Consider the following 10,253-nt stretch of genomic DNA (forward strand, 5'->3'; position numbering starts at 1 on the left):
AATAAAATGTTCTGTTGATCTTAAATTTATAACCCTAGTAGCACTGAGGCTGATGTGGTGGGTTAATCTCTGCCACCAAGACTGACGACCTGATTTCCATTCCCAGCGCTCTTGTGGTAGAAGAGTAACACAACTCCTACAAGACGCTCTCACCTCCACACATGCGACATGGTACACACTAATTACTGCACACTACTGCACATATACCCATCCATCCCCACATACTAAGTAAATGTCAAAAGAAAAATTAGTAGTGTTTATTAGAAATAGCATCCTAATAGTTAAAAATTAAAACACAGCAGGCATAGTAAAGATTCAGTTTTAGAAATCTTCAGTCTTTAAGATCAGGTCTTAATCTTTGACTGGTTTTCTAAATTTTCCACAACATCTTTTAGATAGTCTGCATCTTTGAAAAAATATACATATAATTCTCTTTCCACTTGATGCAATTTATTAGTTGCCAAAATTTTTCTTTTTGTCTTCACATCAGCAAGAATATCCGTAAGGAGATGATTTAGTTTATTCAACTTAGATTCAACTCGATGAACATGTTCCATTAACTCCTGAAAAGGGGAGGAAAAAAAAAGCTTTATTTCAAGAACTTTATCACTAACACCAACTAGAAATTTAAAAGGAAATTCTAAAATTTAAAAGGAAATTCTATTAAATGAAAAACTTCTCATAATCACAATAAAAAAGCCCTGTTAGGCTGGAGTGATGACACAGACTCTTAATATAAACACCTGGGAGACAGAGGCAGGACGATCTTTTAGTTCTAGGATAGCCTGATCTGCACAGTTAATTCCAAACCAGCCAGGCCTACATATTGAGATCCTATCTTTATACAAAGAACTAGATAAAAACAAAAGGAGGGCTGAACAGATGGCTCTGTGGACAAAGGCACTTGTTATCAAGCCTGATGACCCAAGTTTGATCCCCCAAATCCATGTTTGAAGTAAACAGTAGACTCCCAATTGTCCTCTGATCGACAGGTGTGTGAGCCTTCACACACAAAAATAAATAAATGTAATAAAAAATTTAAAAAGAAAAAAAAAACAACCCTTAACAGGCTGGGCATAGATGGTGCTCATGTTTACAATACCAATAGTAGGAAAGGAAGGCTGGATTGCTCTAAATTTGAGGCCAGACTGGGATACACAGTTTTTTTCAGATCATAACATTCTGAAACAAAGATGCATCTTATCATGGAGACCATTATGTGGTGGTTTCTGATGGCCAAGCACTCAGACCTGTAATCCCACCACTTGGAGGCAAAGTAAAGACTGTTACATGTCTATGTAGCAAGTTCTAGTCCAACAAGGGCTATGTGGTGAGATTCTGTTTGGAACCAAACAGTTTTTCCTAATATTCTTGATGTAGAAAAATGTGTCAATTATGAATCACAGAACAATTCAGAGCAATTAGGAATTAACCAAGAGGGTTTATAAATATTCTACTCATTTTAACTGGCTTATTTTTTCCCCTTTAAAATATACTCAAGAGTAACACAGTGATGGACTAGAGAGGCACTTCAGTAGACAATGACATCTACAGCCAAGCCTGACAACCATAGTTCAATCCTTGGAAAGATATGGTAGAAAGAAGAGAACCAACTTCTATAAATGGTCCCGATTTCCACCTGTGCATCATGACACTCTCACATAACACACAAATAAATGTGATTTTAAAAAAGAATATGCTGAAAAAATGTCTACCAACATCTAAAAGACCAGTCACTGGGAAACATGTTTAAAACAAAAAAGTTGGGGAATTCCATTAGAAGAAGCATGTACCAATAAGTACACACAGATTTTAAAACAGACGAGCAATCCTCTCTTTGCTGAAATAACAAGTTTTCTTCCCTAATACAAATCTTATCATTTTTATAGTGGCTGAAAACTTTACTTTCAAATTATGTACACAACATTCAAAATTATCTGAATACGTATAAGTAGTTACAAAAAAACCATAAGGTTTTGTATGGTGGCATATGCCTATAATCCTAGAACCTGGGAGATTGTGAGTTGGAGACCGGCATAGGCTATACAACAAGACTCTGTACTCTAAATAAAAGCATTTATTTTCTTTTATAAGGAACATTATTTTATTTATTCATTTATTTAATTATTTTATTCATTCATTTATTTACTTACTTACTTATTTTGGTTTTTCAAGACAGGGTTTTTCTGTGTAGCCTTGGAGCCTGTCCTGGCACTTGCTCTGTGAACCAGGCTGACCTCAAACTCACAGAGATCTGCCTGTCTCTGCCTACCGAGTGCTGGGATTAAAGGCATGTGCCACCACTGCCTGGCAGAACATTTTTTAATGATTTTTTTTATTTGAATAAGTATTTTTGCTTGCATGTGTATATGTATACCACATGTGTGCCTGATACCCACAAAAGCCAAGGACGTCAGAACTCCCATTACCAGAGTTACAGATGGTTGTGAGCCACCATGTGGGTGCTAGGAATGAAACATGGGTCCTCTTACAAGAGCTAGCTCTCCGGCCCTTTACAATAAGCATATTTTTAACAGCATTTTATACTTCTTAGGTAAACACTCACCTGATCACAGAGCAAAAGCTGGTTCCCCCCGTGATACAAAGCATCACAAAGCATGTCCACATCATTATTCAGTTTGGACAGAAAGAAAAACTGTTCTTGAGTAGATATTGCCAATTGATCTTGTATTTGAGAAAGATCTTGTTTCAATTTCTCAGCCACTTCTTCCAAGTGTTCATGGGTTATAAATAATTCTTTTTTCTTATTGTCTCCTTCTAAAAGTTGATAAAGCCTAAAATATAAAATTAAAGAGAAAAATGTTCATGTTAGCAGTTTCCAAAATTGTAACCTACCATATTGGGTCATGGATAGTGATAGCTAAGTAACAACTGAAAATTAGTAAGTTGTGTGTTCCTAATATTGAGTAACTGAAACATCACAAATATAATACTATTTCAGAAGAGAAATACCTGAATTTGAGCATATGATACAACCCTGTCATCCCAGCACTCAGGAAGCTAAGGTAGGTGCATCATAGGCTCAAGGTTACAGAGCAAATTCAAGGTCAGCAAGATACTATCTCAAAAAGATAAATAATTCTTTAAAAGAAATATCTAAATTTCCAGTTTCTCCATCTTTCCTATTCTAGACACAAACTTCACTTTTATTAGTTTACTTCAAAGCAAGCTTCAGTGATACATCCCAAGAAAACATTTCTTTTATAGAATACATCTATGACATCGCAGCAGCAAAAATGACCAATAAATGCCTAATGGACAAGATTGTGGTGGGATTAAAAGAGAAAAACTAAAAATGTAAATATTGTAAAAGGTAAACAATTAAGAGCTATATAAATAGCCATTAACAACAAACTTCCTACTTTAATTTGTTCAGTATTTTGATTGGTAAAAATCCTGATAATTGCTGGGCAGTGGTGGTACATGCCTTTAATACCAGCACTTGGGAGGCAGAGGTGTGTGGATCTTTGTGAGTTCAAGGCCAGACTGGCCTACAGAGCAAGTTCCGGGACAGGTTCCAAAAAGCTACACAGAAAAGCCCTATCTTGAAAAACAAAACAAACAAAACCAAAAACAAAACAAAAAAAAAAAAACAACCCTGATAATTAATAAGACCATTTCACTTAATGGCAGAAAAATCCATCAGCCTATAAGTAAGACAAAAGAAAAATCTAAAGCAACATGTCACACCTGCCTTATAAAAAGACATTATATCTTTTACTTATACATATACCAACATATAGCTTCCTCTCTTCACACACCCAAATCTTAACAGACTATAAAGGTGGTTGAAATCCAAAGTTGCCAATTACAATCTGGAGAATATAACCACACAATTACACACTAGCACGTTTACAGGACTATGATGTTGATGGCAAACCCTAAAATTAAAACAATGAGGCAACCCTAAGTCATTCATTTTACTAATAAACAAAATGATTTAATGTATATTATTCTAATCCTGCAGAAAAATGAAGAATAGGATACAAATTATGTGTTTGTGTGTGTGTGTGTCCACGTGTGTGTACATGTGCACAGGGAGGCCAGAGGTTGATGTTGGGACTCTTCCTCAAATACTCTGTCTCATTTTTTACCAAAGTCTCTCACAAACCTGAGTTCACTTATTTAGTGAAACTGGCTGGCCAGCAAGCACTAGGGATTCTTTCTCCTCTACCTCTCCAGTGTAGAGATGACAGGAGTGTGCCACTGCACCTGGCTTTTTTATGTAATTTCTGGGATCAAATTCAGGTTAAGTTTGTACACAAGTACTTCAGTGACTGAACTATCTCCCTAGCCCTGTCTCCCTGCCAATCCTTTCTTTCTTTAAAATACAAAGTCTCATTGTGCAACTCAGGCTGCCCTAGAATTCTTGCTATGTAGCCCAAGCTGACCTCAAATTCAAGATTCTCTTGTCCCAGCTTCCAAAAAGTTAAAATTAAGGTATAATCCCATCACTACACACGATTTAAAACACAGGTGTTTGCTGAACATTCATTTTCTACAGTCCACGATGGCTTCAAACGTACTATCTTTCTACACCAGCCTGTTAGGTACTAGGATTACAGATATGAGTCACTACACCTTATAGAATACAGACTTTTGAAGTCTGTATTCTTTAGTCTTTTAATTTCAGTATCTTGGTATCATCAATTATTTAGATAACCAGGAAAGGCTAGCTTTCACTTTGAGTGCCCTACCTCACCAGACAGGGAATAAAGTCTTCCGCTCTATTACCACCTTCCCCAAACACAGTCAGTATTGTGCAATACCTATGATATAAAGCTGTATTCAAATGTCCTGTCCCAAATCTAAAATAAAGTAAATAATGGTGTCTAAGTGGGAGTAAATGTTTTATTAGTTTATTCCTACAATTCATTGACTTCAGCTCTAAAGTGGCTACATTTAGACCTAACATGAACAGAAAGGGAACCAAAAATTGTTTAAGATAAAAGAAAAGCAGAAAGGCCAATCTAAGTACAAGTAATTTTTTAAACCTTTAAAAATTTCTGTTCAAATTCTCTAGTATCTTACACAAATAAAAATTATTAAGAAAGCAATGACATATGCATACCTATGAGTAGAATAATCTTTAGTGTTGATGGGAGTCCTGGAGTTTAACTGCTCAGATGCTGACGGATCCGTTAACGTTGCTAATTGCTGACAGAGCACCACCTTTCTTTGACTAAGGTGTTGAACCAAATTTTCAAGTTGCCGATATGTATCCCAATGTCTTCTCAACTCAATTTCGTATGATAGCTGTACAAGCTCAAATGATGCCTTCTGCTTTATCAACTGATTTAAAACTAACTCTTGTCTTGCCGTATAACAATCTTGTTTAGCAATCTGCAGATCAAAATCTCCCTTTACAACCGGCATGTTCAATAACTGGGCGTTCTCTTTTACTACAGCAGGCAAAATTTTGTCTTTCATATGAGTGATTTGTTCTTCAAGTTTTAGAATCTCACGGTTCAAGCTAGAAATTTTAGCATCCAAATTTTCTTTACCAACAGCCTACAAAAAGAAAGCAGTAACATTTTAAACTGTAGGTTTAAATTTTTATTTTAAAATTATTTTCACTTTTTTGTTTTAAGTGGTCAGATAATATGCTCACTGAATAAAAAGTAACTAATTAGTATAATCCAAAACTAATTTTAAAAGGGAAGATATTGGACTAAGTCAAGAGAAAAACTTCAGTGCTTTTACATTAAATATGCATGCAGTAATAGCTAACTAGGAGATCTATTATCTTAATCATAACTTTATCGGCATATTAGTCATTGATAGCAAATGAAGATTTTAGTTTTTCTTAAAACTATCTCAATAGGTATTAGTGTATCAGCTGATTACAGCACACACTTCTTTTATTATTTCAAATTTTCGTCTCTTGCAGCAACTAATTTAATGCAGGTATTCATTCCGATTCAGAAAAACCTACATTTTTATTCAATTATCTGATGATTATTAAGAAAGCAAGCTTCCAAAGAGTACAGATGAATAACTGTAATATATCTTCACATTCTCAACAAGAGGAATTCATTCCACTGAATCCTGGACTTTTGACTTCTCGTCAGAGAAATGAGGCAGAACACCCACAATCAAGCAAGTAGTCTCTTTGACATATATCATAAATGGAAACCCCAGTTTAATCTATATTTGAAATGACACAAATTTCAAGTTCATAGTGCAAATTAAGGCATTTTTGTTCAGAATTAACCAGGTAGTATGACTGAAGATAAAATTACTAAGTTCTGGCAATATATTACTAAGTTCTGGTAATATGATTAATAATGTTTTTGTATGAAATACACACTGTAAATAAGTACTGAGAAAACATAAAATTAAATTAAATTTCCCCTTTCTAAAGTAGTAGCAATATTAAACCTTATGTTTCTAACAATTACAATACAAATTCAATCTTATTTCTTATATTTACCTCACTGGTTAGGCTATGAAGATTCTCTTCTGCCCATTTTATACTTGACTTCATGCTCAAATTACTTGCTTTCAGGTATAAGATCTGTTGTTGGGCACAGATGTATGCTACCTGCAGCCTAGCCATCTCCAGTTGTCTCTCCCCAAGGATTTCTTCATTATCACAAATAGATGATGTTTGTATATCTAAGAGTTGAAAATTTTCTTCATTTGAAGTTTCAACTACTTCATGTATACCCTGAAAGAATTGTTTTTTGGTATATAAGGTTAAGGCTGCTGTGCTTTGCTCCTCTTGGCTTATATACTTTTCCAAGGAAAATTGAGATAAAAATACCATTGGATTTGTCCCTTGACCTAAATTAGAATTTCTGAAGAATATCATCAAATTATTAACTTCATCAGTAAGAACCTGAAGTTCATTACTGAGTTTAGTGTTCACAGCATCTAGGAATCCTTGACTTTGTTTTAGCTTCTTAGTAGCTTCCTCTTGTTTAGCATTTAATGCCAGAGATTTGTAACTAGTTTCAGAAGCCATTAACTGGTATTTATTCCGTTGCTGAATTTTTAAGTTATATAATTTGTGCAGCATTTGAACCTCATCTTCTAATTTCTGTATCTCTTTGTCATCCAGCGTAGGTGTCTTCAAATCAAAAGTTTTACAGGTTCTAAGAACTTCATCCAATGCCGTTCCTTCTAGGATGGGCTTGCCTGATCTTTGAAGAATGCTGAAAGCTTCCAATTCTTTTTCAGACAATACATTTTGTTCATTAACATTTCCACAAAACCATTTCAAAAATGACTGATCTTCAGCAGCCTCAAACAGCCAGTCAAAATCTTCTCCGTTAAGAGTATCAGCTTTAGGATAACCAATTTTTTTCAATGTTTCCACAAACTCCTTTCCACAACTCATGGTTTAACTACCCTACCCTGTTTCTTATATTTGATAGGAATCTATGGTAACTGTCTTTAAGAACTAAGTTCAAACAGAAAAAAACATGTTTACACTAAGTCCATGGAAGAAGGGGGAAATACAATCTATAATGTGCTCTCCTAGAGGGAAAAAAACAAGTGTTAGAGTACAAATAAGTCAAATGCACTTTAAATACACATCATTTTATCAGATGCCACCAGGAAACTATTTAAATGAAAGGCAGATGCAAGTTCGTTATCTGATGAAAACAGAGCAAAACACACAACAGTAATGAAAACCCAATTAGCGAAAATATAACAATAAAAATCTTAGTTTTCCAATGACGAAATTATTTAAAATGCACTATATTTTGTAAAATAATAGTTGTTTCCCCGTCATTTCTAGTTAAGAAATAGAAATATGCCACTTTTTAAAAGATCAACTGAATATTTACATCAATCAGCATTCATCGGGTTCAAAAGACTCAATCACCAGACATAACCAGCCTAATGCAGAGAAAACCAGGGCAAACTGACAAGTTTCAAAGTAGCCAATCATTAAGCAAAAAGTATTATTTTCACCCTGCGCACAATGATCCAAGACTTCAGCCAAACGAAGTTCAGTGGCAATGGTAAACTGTAAAAATCCCGATACATTTGACACTCTGATAGCAAAATCTCTGGGTTAGTTTTTGTTTGTTTCTGGAGTAACCAGTTCTGGCACTTAGGATCCCTAATAAAACACACCCACAAAACCACAGAATTGCTGTTTTTAAAATATACATAAAGGGCCGGGCAGTGGTGGCGCACGCCTTTAATCCCAGCACTCGGGAGGCAGAGGCAGGCGGATCTCTGTGAGTTCGAGGCCAGGCTGGTTTACAGAGTGAGTTCCAGGACAGGTAGGGCGGTTACACTAAGACCCCTGACTCGAAAAGCAAAACAGGCAAACAAAAAGATGCATAAAGGATAGGGACATAGTTTGGGTTTAACTCTTGCCTAGTATGATTGAGGCCTTGGGTTTTATCCGCAGCACTCGGAAAAAAAAAAAAAAACAATTTACCAACCCCAGCCGGATGACTGGCCACGAAGCCTCAGCCTCCCGCGCACCTCTATCGGCTACCCGCTCCTCAAGCAGGCTGCAGGAGGGTAGCGGCGGCCCCGCCAACACCGAACCGGAAACCCTCACCTCCGGCTACTCCCGCGGGCTCTGTCAGCGACCTCCAACCGCGCGCGTCGCAGTGCCTCACGGGAGTGCCAGGACGAGCATGCGCAGATAGCAACAGCGGTAACATCTGCGCAGGCGTGGTATCTCGGAGAGGCTGAGGAGGAACAGCTGACCTGCCCCACCCCCTACCTGCATGGAGCCAAGATCCAGCTGATTGGCTCTTCTGCCAGACGCTGCCCATTAACTCCGCCCCCAGCCCGCCGTCCTTTCCCGTTAGGCTCAAGCGAAGCGGTTTCCTCGCTGAAGACTCCGCCCTCTCCCCACCCCGCCCTGGAGTTGATGTTTGGGGTTCTTTGGGCTGAGTGCTGCACAGCGAACCAGGCTTCTCTGGTTCAGTTAGGCCTCCTAGGCTAAGGATAGCTCTTAATCTTCGACACCTCTAGGGATCAGAAGCCTGAGACCGAAAGACCCCTCCCCGCGGCACGGTGACCTAACGGGGTGCTAGCAACAGATCTCTTGCTGTGCAGGATTACTGGCTATAGATTCTTTTACAGTAGTTGTTTAGCAAAAGTTCTTAACTCCCAAAGCCTAGCTGACTTCCTCCACGATCCCATCTTCAAAATGTCAAGCTGGAAAGCACGTAAGTTTGGAGTGCTGTGGAAGGAATGCATTCAACTTGAAAGTACAGACATTCTGAGGCTGCTAGGATAGCCACAGTCGTTCGATGGAAGGCAGGAAGCTGAAATACGGCTAAGTGAAGCAAGCCTGATGGCTTATGGTCCCAGAAAACTGCCCTTTGGCATTGGTACCAACGTGTTTGTATGGGACGGCATTTGTTCGTTTTTTACCAAACAAACTGCATTTGCAATTTATCAATCTCTTGTAAGATGACATAAATTTGCAAGGTGTAAGCTTTGATCATTAGAAAACAGTACTCCCCTCCTCCGGTCACGAATGAGGTGGTTTATCAAAGTTCTAGGCTAGCTGTTACTGGGTAGAATTCTTTCTGCATTGCCCCCCAAACTTATCTGTTAAGAGTTATTTATTTATTTGAATAATGTTATGAGTGCTCTGCTTGCATGCATGCATGCCTTTATATCAGAAGAGGGCATCCTGTCATTGCTAGGGATTGATCTCAGAACCTCTGCAAGAACACACAGTGCTCTTAACCGCTGAGCTAACTCTCCAGCTCCCTGCTTGTTTGGTTTTCAAGACAAGGATTTCTGCATGGCCCAGACTGGGCTTCAATTCAAGATCCTCTTACTTTAGAATCCTCAAGTGCTGGGGTTATAGGTGTGAATTACGCTGCCCAGCTCTTAATGTTTTTAAGAGAGAAAAACTAACAACCTAGCAGATAATTAATTAGAGTTAAAGTCATTTACTATTAATTCTTGTTTCACTTTTTAATCTTCCTTTTGAAAGCCAATAAAATCTCGGAGTAAATAAAATCAAACACTACTGGGGGAAAGTTCTCACGATGGTGCCTAATCTGGAGTTAGGAAATCAGGGAACAGGCCCAGAAGGACCCCTGGTGTCAAGCTGGAGGTAGGGGCTCAGCAGGGAGCTGGTGTTGAGTGGGTTTTGGCCAAAGGAAGTGCAGGCAGTGCTTTTGGAAAATTTTGCTGAGGAGGCAAAGACAGAGAGAAAAAGAGCCAAATGACACAAGATGAGGGGGTGGGAATGCAGGGCTGAGAGGGTTTTTTGGTTTTGTTTTGTTTTAAAATGG

General features: G+C 37.8%; 1 protein-coding gene across 6 annotated transcripts; it reads right to left on the reverse strand.

Annotated features, from left to right (window-relative positions):
• Positions 1-242: 242 nt before the first annotated feature.
• Positions 243-8,634, reverse strand: Haus3 (HAUS augmin like complex subunit 3). 6 transcript variants are annotated; one of them, XM_013353284.2, is made up of 5 exons: positions 8,549-8,634; positions 6,455-7,503; positions 5,093-5,532; positions 2,567-2,795; positions 243-563 (listed from the first exon to the last, which is right to left on the reverse strand). In XM_013353284.2, the coding sequence occupies exons 2-5, from the start codon at positions 7,361-7,363 to the stop codon at positions 345-347; spliced, it is 1,797 nt and encodes a 598-aa protein (XP_013208738.1). In that variant the 5' UTR covers positions 7,364-7,503; positions 8,549-8,634; the 3' UTR covers positions 243-344. The 6 variants fall into 6 exon arrangements, with proteins under 6 accessions (XP_013208738.1, XP_026644489.1, XP_013208739.1 ...); XM_026788688.1 differs by having other exon boundaries at positions 8,470-8,634; XM_013353285.2 differs by having other exon boundaries at positions 8,427-8,633.
• Positions 8,635-10,253: the final 1,619 nt, after the last annotated feature.

This window comes from Microtus ochrogaster, unplaced genomic scaffold (genome assembly GCF_000317375.1).
Source record: "Microtus ochrogaster isolate Prairie Vole_2 unplaced genomic scaffold, MicOch1.0 UNK5, whole genome shotgun sequence".
NCBI classification, from domain to species: Eukaryota; Metazoa; Chordata; class Mammalia; order Rodentia; family Cricetidae; genus Microtus; species Microtus ochrogaster.